The sequence below is a fragment of the Amaranthus tricolor genome, chromosome 1 (assembly GCF_026212465.1).
Source record: "Amaranthus tricolor cultivar Red isolate AtriRed21 chromosome 1, ASM2621246v1, whole genome shotgun sequence".
NCBI classification, from domain to species: Eukaryota; Viridiplantae; Streptophyta; class Magnoliopsida; order Caryophyllales; family Amaranthaceae; genus Amaranthus; species Amaranthus tricolor.
Window position 1 is genome coordinate 15,110,572 of NC_080047.1, and position 14,664 is coordinate 15,125,235.

Genomic DNA, 14,664 nt, shown 5'->3' on the forward strand with positions numbered 1-14,664 from the left:
CGGTATTTCAACCTCTTATGAACCGAGGTCCTAAACACAAACACACACACACAAAATCACATATTAGTACGTGTTCACACAATGAATCTACTATGTGCCATCAAGGCACTACTATACTTCATAATATTAAATGCTTGAACCAATAAAAGTCAACGTTCCTTAATTCAAAAACAACCTTAACTTTACAGCCCATTTTGGACAGTTTACGAATTTCAAACAGATAATCCGACTTCACTACTGCGTCTGAAAGGTATCAATTACCTTGGGTACCAAATTTCATAATTTTTAACACATTGTTTACTATTTTTAATCGATTTTAGCGTTAAATCTATTTTTAATTTAATCGGGAGTAAAACAACAAAACGAAACCACCCGAACCAAGAAGGCATAATGTGCGCTTCCCGAGACAGAACATGCTGTCCAAAAAAACAGTAATATATTTATTTATATATATTTTAATTCCTTTAATCACATTCATCAATTCATCGGAATCTAACAACGATGCAAAAATCGTAACACAATGTACATATGTTATCACTCAAATATCAATTAAATTAAATTAAGTAATAATTATAAGTAATCTCATCAAAACAGAAAAAATATATTTTTAACTCAGTTTTCATGATTTTATTTATAAATTATATTTCATATGTATTTATATATGCATAATCACAACAAAATCCCTAGAAATCAATAACAACAAAATCACTTCTTTGATGATTAATAACCATATATCAAGAACACACATATAACTTTATTTTTTCTAAATCTTCACATTACACAATCTTCTTATTAAATCCCTAATCATATAAAACATATTTGTAAATTAATAATATATATATATACATATATATATATATATATATATATATATATACATATATATATATATATATATACATATATATATATATATACATACATATATATATATATATACATACATATATATATATATACATACATATATATATATATATATATATATATATATACATATATATATATACATATATATATATATATATATATATATACATATATATATATATATATATATATATATATATATATATATATATATATATATATATATATATCAAACCATAAACCAAAATTCACATATAATTTCTAATTAGCTAAAACATATTTTCATCAAAATTACCGTGAATAATACAACCTTTTGTTAACTAAAGATGGTATTATTCTAGGAAAATATCCCTCTAAGTTGGTATTACTCATGGTTAATCAATAGTTGGTATTATTGTAGGGAAAATTAACAAAAGGTTGTATTATTCACGGTAATTTTTCCTATTATTTATTTCGATGTCAATCAAATAAAAAAAAGTATGCTTTAAACAAATTGAAATTTTGTTAAAGGTTAATGAATTACAAAAACTTACCAATTAAAGATCAAAAGGCTAGGATTATAAACAATTGAACACCAAAACCAACACTTTGTTTCTCTTTTTCTCCCTTTTTCTCTCATGTGGTTGAATGAAATGGGAATGTGAAGAAAATTTTCTGAATTTTTAGCCTCCAACAAACCATTCATATGCATGGTTAAATACCCCATAATGCCTTAACTTTAACTCTTAAGTTAATTGTCCATAAAATGCATTTAGGGAGGAGTTACATGAACTTCTCCACAATGCCTCTTCAAATGGCCAACCCTTTGTATATCCAGCTATTTTATTTTTTTCTTTTTAATTTAATCAATAGTCCGATTTAATTGTAAGACGCAAAAACGTTACGCGACGAAACGCGTGCATAATGAAAGCTTAAATGATGACGAATTAAAATGTATGTACTTTTAAATTTTTAGTTACGTATTTTAATATTTTTAATCGATTAAATATATATTAAATAATTATTTATTAAAATGGTATTTTAACGGGTGTTAAATAAAGTGGCTAAATTTCAAACTTTCATAAGTAGGTTCTCACTACTCACTACATATAAAGTATCCCCGTGAATGGATACATCATCAAGAGCTCTTCAATCTTGACCTTGAGAACTTTCAATGAAAGACTACCTCATTCATCACGGTCCACAACAACGATGGGCCATTAATCCATGTTGCTCACAAAGTTCAAAGGAACTACACCACATTGAATTCAAGACGCAATGCTATTTGTGTGTGGATTGAGCTTTCCTTTTAGCTTTAGTGGACATAATCCGGTTGCAATTGACGCTTGTTTAATTGAATCCTTACTCATGGCCTTAGTGAAAAAATCAGCCAAATTGAACTTAATGTTCATATAATCAAAAGTTATGACTCCATTAGTGATAAGTTGTTGCCCTAGGTTGTACCAAGAGCATTATGACGAGACTTACCATTAAACACTTAACTATAAGCTTTACTCAAAGTCTTTGTGCAATCCTATAAATTGCCACCGGTGATATCGGCTTTGACATCAAAGGTATCTCAAATAAGAGATTCCTTAACCATTCCTCTTCATTTATTAGTTGAAGCAAAAGCAATAAATTTTACAGACATAGTGGAATCAACTATGCATGTCTGTTAATTTGAGTTACTTACTTGTTGATAGAAGATCAATAGTTTTTGGACTCACATGCAAAGTCTCTATAAACTATAAATGACAGAAAAAATAGGAAAATTAGAATTACTTCTAAAAATATCTTTGAAAAGAAGGGCTCCTAAGAATCTATGGGTTTGGGTATTTTTTAAAAACTCGGATCATGATCCGTCAATTTTAGACGGATCCAAACCTGCCCCGGATTCGACTATTTCAAAATTTTAGGACCCAAACCTGCAAAAACGAATTCGAATCCGGGTCGGATGTAGGATCCATAGCTATCCTTACTTACAAGTCACATTAGTTTACTCTGAGCAAACATCCACCAAAATTAAGATTATTCAGAACTAATTAGGTCCAATAAAATATTCAAAAGTATAGATTATTGTAAAAAAATTAATTAATTATTGATTATTCTAAGTAATTTTTCCAATTTATAAACCTATTAAAAAATATAAGATTTAATGATTTCACTTATAATTTGGATCGTGCACTTGCTTGTGCATAGGAGAATCTTAGGATAGTAGATTAAAATCTAAATTTTAATACTAATGACTTGGATATCAAAACACCTATTTTAATTGTTTAAAAGAGCCACTTTGTTATCATAAAAGAGTTGCTCTATTTATTTTCAATCAGTTTAGATTAATTCATTATATTTAATCCAGCTCATTATTACTCTGACATTCACAATTCACTCAATTCTTCAATTAAAGCATTTTTAATTTCCTCTATAATTCAACTTTATTCATTTTAATTGTGTTTCCAACTCTAAAGAACATGTATCTTTAGTATATATCTATTTCTAAAATTTTAAGTTTGTAATGCGCAAAAGCTTATTGATTTCACATTTCTATTAAAAAGGGTATATAAAACTTATTTGTTGGATACTAATTAATATAGAAGCTCAAACTTTTAAGAAAATGGCAAAATAAATTATGTTTGATTAATAAATAACGTAGATATTTAAAATTCCAAGAAAAGTTTGCTTTATGCAATTTTTAGTTAATATGGTTACTAAAAATATATATTAGTAGATAAGTTGATCGAGTCGAATTGTTTCATTTGAAATCAAATAGTAGTGATACTACTATGTTCTAGACACAAATTATACATTTATATTACGTCTCTATAAGAAAATTTGTTTTGTGGGTATTTAGTGGAGAAACAAAAATGATTAAATTAATATTTTGTGAGAAAGTAAAGTAAATGTGTATGAGATGAAAAATTAAATTAAATGCATATATAAAAATTAAAAAAGAGGGTAAATCATAGAAAAAAATAAAAATAGAATAAATTTTAAAGACAAACTAAAAAGAATCACCCAAATATTAACATAATCATCTCAATATCCGTAGCTTTATCATTCAAGATGAAATTCAAACGGATTTGATGTACACAAATTTTCGAGGGAGACGATCTCTTTGAGAGACCATCTCTAACTGGACCGGCTCAATATATATATTTTTAAATATTATAAGTAGAAATTAAAAATAATGTAAGTAAACATTTAAGATATTGTGAATAGGTATCAAGGATACGGTAAGTAGGCATTACGACTAATGCAAGTAGGCTTTAAGTTTTAATAGGTTGGGTGGGCCTGAGAGATGTCCGTAAAAAAAAGTCTCTCATGAGACTAATTGTTTAATGTATGGAACCATATTTTAATTTTAATATTTTTAAGAGTAACAAAAATCTAAAATGAGAGCTACAAGACCTTAGACAAAACTTGTTTCATTGTAGCATAAAAAAAATCAAGTAATGACATTGATACTGGTAACGTATGAATTACAAAGCGTGTAAGAGTACACAAGCTAACAGAAAGAAATATCCACAATGAAACTCCATTCAATGATTCCAACTTAATTGTTTGTGTATTTAGTGCAGTCAAAAGGTCCAATCACTTGATTATTCTTCCGTTTCACCTGTAAAAATACCACTAGAACTGTTACTATACTTTTGCATATTCTTAATATTCATCTTCAAAAGGATACGCCAAATAAGCATTAACATTATTCAAAATAGATTTGATGATTCACTATTTACTCCAATTATAACAGAACCTGATTTAATCAGATTGTAAGAATAAATTTATTATTATGTAAAAAATGCAACATGGATGCAAAACCCGACTCTGAACCAACCAGAAATATTTAATCCAAAATACACCAGATAATCAGCCGCAACCGTAGCTATATAAGGAAAATTAAGAGCTTATGAATTACCGTGATGATATGTAATGTAAACTTTCAGCAACTATACCATGTCATTTCCATGGTAATAGACATTTGATCTCAAAAAAATTCGTTCAAAATTATTCATTACTACCTAATACCATCTCTCTAAATGACAATGCATTGGAATGATTTGAGAAGAAAACGAGATGATTAAAGTAAAACAAACACACTTCAAAAAAAGCAAAACAAAACAAGCATGTCCATTATACTTATCAACATATTTTCCAATTAAAATTACACCAACTTTTTATCATCATTCCCAAAATTAAGTATCGGCAACCAAATACATTTTTAACAATTTTCCTTGTAGAAGTGCTACTAACCAGGAAAAGGCTTACAGGTAATTTAACTATGAAGTTCATTGCACATGTAAACATATAATTTTACAACAAAAACTCTCCTTGCAATACACTGGTTAGTGACTTAGTGCTAACAAGACCAAGCTTCCACCGGCACCATTCTGGAGTTATTTCCATGTTTTCAACACTACCACCTTTGTTTTATAAAGCGCGTCTACGATGAGATGTGGGCAAGCAATGAGTTGGATGCTTAGTAGGACTACGACAAATCCTTAAGGCAAGCGCCAATTGGATGCTTTAATAGGACTTCAAATCAAACATTTTCTCATGCGTGAAGTTTCTATCATTTGGCTTGACCAAAATTGATACGGAAAAGCATTTATTGGCAGATAGGTTGTAGAGCGTAGCCAATAATAACTTATGTGTAGTTCTTGTTCATAAAAAGAGAAGATTTTACATGGGCTGGTCAGTTATGTTATCTGGTGCTGAGGAATAATTTTAGGAATGCTTCAATCCTTAAGGGAGTTGTTTTAGAGTGTATAAAAGCCTGAGCACACTCACAAGAAGTGCTTTAATAAAGATTTTGACATAGGTAATGAAGCTAATGAGGTCTCTAATTTCTAAAATCGAGTGCAGGGTCTTTAGGGAAGCTCAGTATGAAAGATGGATGAAGGAAGATAAATAGAGGATCATAAAGCTGCAAATCACAGATGAATCATGAATGAAGAAGATATTGGACATCTCACAGAAACTGGTTCCATTTCTTTAGTCAAAGATCATGATCACAGTTATCTTACACAAGAAAAGGACATTCTTGGATCAAGATCAGAGCTTTAGCAAGTGTAAAGGTGTGCAGAATGCTCAACTACGATTTTAGAAGTGCCCTTTTAATTCTTCAATGGATAAGTCAAGTAATATATAACAGGTGACCAGTGGAAAGAATTTTTATTTGGTGCAAGACTTTTCCAATCACGCTTGGTTGTTTAGGATACAGACAAATAAGTTGAGTAAAAAATGCGACATTGCAAAAGACCCCTTCCAGAAATATGTCCTCACTCCTTACTTCAACTGTAATGTCTATCCTTAGCTTTCAGTTACAGGCATACAAAGCATTGGAAGATCCCAGGGGAAATGAAACATTGGATAGACAAGTATCAACAATTAACTACACAGCCAAGATAAAAAAATCAACTTGTTCAATACTAAATGATCTCAAGTCCACAGAATTAACGTATTCTGTCCAATAACCCAAAACACAGAGCTAGATTACTAGTCCCAGATTCAGTCAATTTAATACGCAGCACAAACATACTATTTTATTTTGGATCGCAGGGTTCGCCAACAGCAATTTATATGAATCAGCTAGAGAACATGATGACATCCACCTGACCATGCGGTACATTTGAAAAGGTTTCAAAACAGCCGGTTACTTTCAACTTGGAAGAATTGGCATGTTAAACTTTGTTGGATGAAAAAAAAACCTGATATCATTTTTTTCTTTTTCTAGAAGGAGCACCCAAGGTTTCTTTAAAGCCTTGGAATACTGTCCTTGAAAGCCAAAAGCTGTCAAGGGAAGCTATCACCAGTAGGATAAAGGATGTGTGAGGGACAACACTGGAGTTTCTTTAAATGGGTTCATAAATGACCACAAGAATAAGAGAACTGTTTCCTGAACATCGAGTGGTAAGAAATATTTAAACTGATCTTCACAAGCTAGAGAGTATAATGCATGGTTAAAAATGAGGAGTTATTGTATAGGAAAGGCAAGAAGTTGTGCTGAACTAATCTGACACAATTACATCCAAAAGTCAGAAAAATCATTGGGAAAGAAGATTATGCGTTAATCAGCAACATTTCTCTCCCATACTTGGTCTTACGGTCTTGCCGATGTCAGTAGCATGCTATTGTGGCTCATTTTCTTGTACGTGACTTTACTGCATTGTTGGGAATTGGAACATAGAAAAGGCATGTGTTTTTCCCTGATATAGCGAATCCATACTGAATACGGAAGAAACAAATAAAGCCAAGCAACACATCCGACTCTGACACCTATGATTGGCTTGGCATGTCAATCATTTATACAACTTCCATTTGCAGTCCGTTGTTTACAGAGAAAGGAACAGATAAGATTCATACCGGAGACCATGGGCTAGGCTCAGGAACTGACTTGTCTGGAGGCGAATGCTTTACAGCACCGGTCTTTAACGTCAAAATTTCCTGCCACATTGAATCTTCATGAGAAATTCAGAGCAAATACGACATGCAATTAACAGGAGAAACATGTGAAGGAAATCCTATAATGCACTCTGCACTACTCCCAACATAGGCTGTAGCATGTAGGAAAAAGCAAAAAGAAATATATTGAGATTCTTCACTTTGTTGCTAATGTAAACTTCAAATTTATAACACTTTTTTTATCTAAAAATCATAGCATGAAAACCTAATCTGACATTTAATACATTACACTAGATATTGTGAGCTGCAATGTTTTTAAAAATAATAGCTCCTTTTGTTTTTTCGTATGCACCAACCCTTGATCCCTTGACCTAAGATTAAGAAAACTTTTCAAAACCACCAAAGCCAAAGAGAGTTGGTAACAGCTCCTTTTGTTGTTTTACATAATTGGAATTTTTAGTGCAATTGAGTAGCTACACTGTGAGACATATCATTAACACGAATGTATTAGGAATCCGCATAATGATAATTATATAAATTATTTTGGCGTCTAACTTCATTTTTAGAAAAGAATACCTCCCCAGCAGATTCGATAGCAGCTAGCCACTCATCTGAGAATGGAACAGCATCTGGTGGTGGTCTCATCAACTTCTGGTCTGTCATCCTGGCACATTGGACTAGTAATTCAGGCTCTTGAGGCAAAAAACTTATAGACATGCAGGAAATAAAAAATGCACATTACTTACTTTCCTATAATTATACCGTTGTCTTCTATATCTTCTGTGTTGTATGTGATCTGATCACGTAAAGTATCAACATGCTGGGGCATATCTGTCGTAGATTCTATTGATGACTGATTGCAAACATCCTTTTCTGAATCAACATCTTCCTCAACACTTGCACTTATCGACACATCTTTAGGAGATAATTCGTGTTTATTGATTGAACAAAAAGACTCTACATTATCAAGATTGGTTGTATCATTCTGTTCCTTGCTTTTCATTCCAAATGATTTAAATTCCATAGGAGTAGTTTGAATGCTAGACTCATTGGGGAGGCAGCTAAGCGAATCAGTTGGGTCCTTAACTTCCTGCGAACTGTTGCTCACTTGAACCAAAACATCAGAACTCGTAGCATTAATATTTTCTTCATTTATATGGCCAGAACTGTCCAGTAACAGTTTACTGCACATATCTGCCTCATAATTCTGCAGCATCATCTCCTTGGCTGGCAACTTAGTACTCAAGATTGTCTGCTTGCCTACTTCAGAGTGCATATCTTCAATATTTTCTGTGAATTGATGATAAGCTACTGAAGCACCGTATGCAGAAGCACAATTGTCAACTATTCCGTGGTTAGAGTGCTGGGGTTGGTATTCACCATGATTTGACTTGCATAAATGAATAAATTCACAAGATTCCTCATTGAGAAATCCTTGTGAAGTTGAAGCACTGTGCTTGGACAGATCTGCAACTTCCAAATTGACCATACATAAGTCTTTGTTGTCAGAATTTCCAGAGTTTGTGGATTGTCTCTTTTGTGATTCATAATTCTCAATCGCTTCAACTTGTTCAGTAGAATCATTTACTACACTGACCTCATCAGTAGAAATAGTGTCCTGGACAGCCAAAATGCCACCTATGCATACCAGAGCAGCAGAGTGATCCACGTCCAATTTTGCAGAGAATCCATTTGCAAGAAAGTCTCTTTCAATAAGTTGCATCTCAATGGCTCTGCGACTATCAGTGCAGTCAAGACCGCAGCTATTTCTGTTACCAGAAGTTTCATCATCCACACGCATGCTGCTTGATGGGTTGCTATCAGAAACCAACATCAAGTTGTGATGACTGTCTGAATTGGTTTGCGAGTCAAGACTAACATCGTTATTTGAGATTAAAGATTTTACTTTCACATCTTCAGATATTCGTGATTGAGCTTCTGTCTTTGTTTCACAAAATATTTCTGAATAAGATTCATGATAATCATCTAACATACATATATCAGCAGTTCTTGTTTCTTGGAAATGAATGGTGGCTTCTGCGTTGGTTTCCTTGAGTTCTTCATGAATGGTATTCGATTTTCCATTCTTGGCGCCCTTTTCCTCAACCTTCAAAAAACTATGTGCCTGATCATTGTTTGGGTTTTGAAAAGCATCTAGATCATTGTACCTTAATTGCTTGCTTGTTCGTTCCAGGTTCTTGTCTTTTTGTGGAACTTGAAGTTCAACTGTCTCCTGATTGCATTTGTCTTGTATATTTTTGGCATGCACTTTGGGCACGACAATTGATGAAGTTGAAAATTTATCTTTATTCTGAATGCACGGTCCTTCTTTCCCTATTGAATCAACATCAGGAGATCCCTGTAACGGCTGCATTGGCTTGAAGTCATGGATATGACCGGCAACTTCAGGTTTCCTTGAAGTTGGAATGTTAGACTTGAAGAGGTTAGTCAGCCTACTATTGACATGTGGTAAAGTATTTGAAACAGATGCTTTAGTCTGCAATGCGTGAAATGCAGAGTTAGTTGCTTAGAATCTCAGTAGCCTACTAAAGAGAAATATCCATTTTAAGCATCTTGAATGATAATGCATTTTAGAAACCTCATGTCGTACCTCACAGAAAAACCTAAGAGATGGTGAAGGCATACGTAGTCCTGATGGCTTTATTCCTTGAACTTGAGGATTGCTTCCACTAGAACCAGCATTCAAAGAGTGAACATGTGACAAGGCTGTAGTATCAGAGGACTTGACCATATTTGTCCCATCAGTCAAAAGACGTTGGCTTGAATTGTTTTCGGAACTTTTTCTCTCTTTAGTAGAGTGTTGAGCTTTGTGGCTCATAAGTGAATGCATTTGCGGAGTTAAGTTTGTCTGGAACCAAGAAACGCACTCATTAAGTGTACAAGTTCCTTTAAAATTTGTGATAACTGCCACTTAAAATCAGAGTTGACTTGATTTAACCAACGAGAATCATCAGTACGAAAACATTACACTTCTTACTTACCACATTATTTCCAACATCAGCACAAGGCTTGATAGATTTAGGTATGTGCTCCAAAAGCTTTGCTGCGCCATAAGCTTGTTGTTTGAGTTTTGATGATAGATTTGAGCTTAAACTTGTCTGAGGTGCTGGATGAGATTCACATAATGTAAAGAGCAAACAGTTGAAAATCAAACAGTGAAATGGCTAGTTCTACTTTGAAACAATGCATTTAAGCAAAGAAAGTACATTTCCTCATGCAGATGAGATCAATGAAGAAATAGAACTGTACCAGTCATTAAATTAAAAATTCCAATATAATATCAAGAGAAACCTGGTTGAGCGCTTTCTGTACACTTCAAGCTGCTTGCTATATGAATAGGTGTCATGGGAGGCACACAAGATCTTTTCTTTGAAACTGGAACTTTAGGAATTTTAGAGTTTCTAGTCAAATTCTGTTTTGTTCCAGTGTTCAAAAGCCTTTTCTGAGTAATTAATTGGTTAAGGTTTCTCCACAAAATTATCTAGAAGTAAAAAACGAACACTTGTTCTCATAACAAAAAGCACTATAAGGATATGAAACAGAAGTCATAGGAGAAGAGCCAACTTCCCCTTTACAAAGAACTCTTTTCAGATCGCAACTTGGAGATACCTTGTGTAAGGACTGTACAACACAAAGAACATGTAATGCTTTAAAATATACAATTTAGCAGTATTGGATCAGGAACAATGAACAAAAACTTAGAGACTGACTTTGGAAGCTGAAGCAAAACTACCACCATTTAAGGAATCGCGTTTCATAGATGAACTAATAGTATCAATTTTTTTGTTGGGGTAGCTCGAAGGCAAATCTTTGAACATATCTTCAGAAATTCCCACATCAGTTGAACCAGAAATGCTACCATAGTTCACGCTAAAAGAATCCTGTTCGTGTTGATCTACAACAGAAAGACTGTCTGGATCAGCTATGGTCCCACTAATCATAGATAACTCTGAATCATTGAGGACACCTGAGAGGAAGAAAATGTTAATTTATTTTCCAAAAATTGGAAATCTGTTTCAAGGGTACTGAAACGGCAAATGTATGACAATCCCAAAGGATACCTTCTTCTGTGAAAAATGCTTTGTCCCATGCCAAGCTTTTCCTCAAATTGTAGCCACCAGCCTTTTTGCTCCGCTTCATTTTTTGTGGTTCTAAACTAAGGTTATGACCTCCAGACTTTTTATCATTATTATGAAGATTTTCTTTAATGCTGTTAGTCCCTTGTATTTCATCACAGGGGTTAACGTTTTTACCTGCAATCAAGATGAAATGAGGAAAATTTATATAAATCAAACTACCCATGACATCTTTCTAAATAAACTTAGAACAAATTATGCTTCACCAATAAAAATTAGCATTTACAATTCAGTATTCACATAAACATACAAATCAAATGTACATTGTACAAAAATAATCTATAGAGAAGATGAATACTATAATGCATACAATCAGCAAAACAATACTCACAACCTTACAAGGCACAATGTCATGTAGAAAGGTAATAACCAGTTTAAGATGGTCTAATAATATTTATCTGAAATGTGCATACTAGAGACAGTGAAAGTATCCTAAAATACCAAAATTAGTGTTCAATGTAAGTTTTATAACACTCTTGTTGAATCCTTTAACTGAATCAATTTGGGTCAAAAAAACGAAAACTTGAACTCAGATTTCAATTGAGAGAAGAATCTTCAAATAACACATAAGGCACATCAATGCGAGCACCAATACAGTGAATCATTACGTCAAACATAAAGAAAACAACAATAAAACGAAAAGAACAATGTAACAATCAACAAGATACAGTGAGAAATCTAAAAAGGAGAAAGAAGAAAAAGGAAGACTTAACTGTTAGTGTTAATGGAGGAAAGAGAAAGAGGAGAAGAAGTGGCGTGAGATTTAGGGATTCGGGGAGGGAGTTGAAGGGGAGAGCAAGTGAAGGTAGAGATGTCGTCGGGTAATAATTGTTGAAGGAGTGAATCATCAAGGAGTGAGAGATCAGATTCCATTAATGTTGCTTGTAAAACTGGTTGCGAGGTCGCCAACAATGGCGGAGGAATTTTGAAAGCGGCCTCAGCGGGAAACCTGTTCAGAATTCAGATATCCCACATTATTCTTCTCCGGTCGGTTTAAACGCTAAGTTTACTTTCGGTTATCAAGCGGTTCATGTTAGGGCGGAAGGTATTCGGATAGCAAACCAAATCAATCTACACAAATTCTTACTTGAGACCGCCTTTACAATAGACGTTTTAAGTTTTAGTCAGCCTAATTTTTAAATTTAAAAAAAATAACTAAACTTTCTAAATAATGCTTTTTAATTTCCATTTTCAGTTTTTCTTTTTCTTTTTCCCGACAAAATTACTCATCTTCCTCTCTCAAACTCTATTTGTGGTTTTCAATCTCCATCTTCCTCTCTTAAACTCCATTGTTGTTTATTCTCTATTTATCTTCTTCAATATTTGAAAAACCATCAAAATTATGTATTTATACTTCATCATTTTCGTTTTTAAAGCTTTCATTTTCATTTTTTTTGGATTGAGTGTTATATATTAGTTGGATTTTCAATTTTCTGAACTTTTTTAAAATTAAACTTCATTAATAGTGTAAATAGTAATGTTGAAGAAAACAACAATGTCTACTGTTTGGGGGAAATTAATAAAAGCAAGTGTGGTTAAAACATAATATATTGGGAGTTATAACATAATATAGTTGGGGTTATAACAAAATATATAATTGCGGTTATAACGTAATAGATTTAGGTTTATAACAGTATATATTTGTGATATAATACTACAAAATTGATATTATAATAATACAAGCAAATATATTATTTTATAAAACCTCAAATATATTAAGTTTTAATTCCAAATAACCCCTAATATATTATATTATAACCACAAATATGTTCTATTATAACCCCAAATATATTATTTTAACCCCAAATCATAAAAATTAGCCATAATTGTCAACTTCAACATCACTGTTTTCCACCGTTGATGAACCTTAATTTTTTTAAAAAAAATGAAAAAATCTGATTTATCACTAAATGATGTTTTATTTTGCTTGGGAATAGGCAGTTCATCAAAAAAACATTTCATCTTCCAAAAAAGAAAGCAGTAAGTATAATTCTTTAAAAAAACAATAGTTTTTTTTTTTGAAACAACAGTTTTTTTTTTAAATTAAGATATTTACTAAAGAAGGAAAGTGGACTGGACTCTTGAGAGCCGTCTTTAGAAAAGATGGTCTCTCAAGAGAAAGCATGATCAATCTAAACTGAATAAAAAATATAGTTTAGACTTTTTATAAATTGGTTTAGTATTGGATTTAAATTTTCAAAACCGAAATATTTTGATTTGAATTAGGTTTGAGCATAATAAAAACCGAAAATCAAAATTTTAAACTGAATTAAAATAGAACCTCACTTTTTACATTAAGCTAAACTATTTGGTAAGTGAATCTTGTGCAACTTGAAGTGCAAATAAAAGATTTTAATTGGCGATACTAAAAAAAGATGTAAGCGTTCTTATAACATTAATAAATCTTAATTCAATAATTTAAGATTTCATTTTGTCCTTCCCATTTTTGCTAACATCATTTAAATATCTTCGCTTGCAATTTTGGTAATCTACTTTGATTTGCAGTTTAGAATAGTTTATTGTTAGAAATTTGGTTTGGAATGGATTGAAAAACTTAAACTGAATTAATTTGGTTTGGTTTGATTTGACTTCGATTGAAAAATGAAAAATCGAAATAAATTTTGTTTGATTTGGTTTTATCAAAAAACCAAACCGCAAACCGAACCTTCCCCCCTATGTTCAAGTTCGGATAATGTCGATTTGATAAAGTAAAAAAAAAATATGTTTGTTAGTCAGATAACATTTGGTTCAGATTTGAATTTTTGGGTTGAATCACATTTGAAAACTTAGGTGTACAGAATTCAAAGGACAATTTTGACATTTTTCCAATCTTGTAATTTGATCAAAGTAGACTTTCATCCGAATATAAAAAGAAAATTTACTATGAATAAATTAACATTACATTGATTTTCCCTAAAATTTTGTTGTTAAAGGAAAACTAAAATGAAATAATAAAAATCAAAAAAATAAAACACAAAAACTAGGACGCAACATTGTCATATTGAGATTGTCAATATGGGCCAACCCTAAATCTAAAAATTGAACATAAAAATGGCAAGCCTCCCAGAAATTAAAGAAAAAAAAATTTAATTTTGACATTAAGGGTATTAATTTTAACGTTAAAGGTATAAATTTCAATTTAAAGTAAATATTTAACAGATCAATTAAAATAAAAAATTTCAACTTTGACCTATAAGTGATCAATTTTTACGTTAAACTGATCAACTTTTTACCTAAATATGGTTCTGTTTTCATA

The 14,664-nt window shown here is 31.9% G+C and overlaps 1 protein-coding gene across 1 annotated transcript; it reads right to left on the reverse strand.

Moving 5' to 3' along the window:
* Window positions 1–4,207: 4,207 nt before the first annotated feature.
* On the reverse strand, window positions 4,208–12,479 carry LOC130805522 (uncharacterized). Its single transcript, XM_057670295.1, has 11 exons — window positions 12,122–12,479; window positions 11,334–11,525; window positions 10,983–11,239; window positions 10,808–10,893; window positions 10,564–10,718; window positions 10,254–10,378; window positions 9,863–10,120; window positions 7,998–9,748; window positions 7,828–7,915; window positions 7,213–7,293; window positions 4,208–4,465 (listed from the first exon to the last, which is right to left on the reverse strand). The coding sequence occupies exons 1-11, from the start codon at window positions 12,279–12,281 to the stop codon at window positions 4,403–4,405; spliced, it is 3,216 nt and encodes a 1,071-aa protein (XP_057526278.1). The 5' UTR covers window positions 12,282–12,479; the 3' UTR covers window positions 4,208–4,402.
* Between the last annotated feature and the right edge of the window lie 2,185 nt (window positions 12,480–14,664).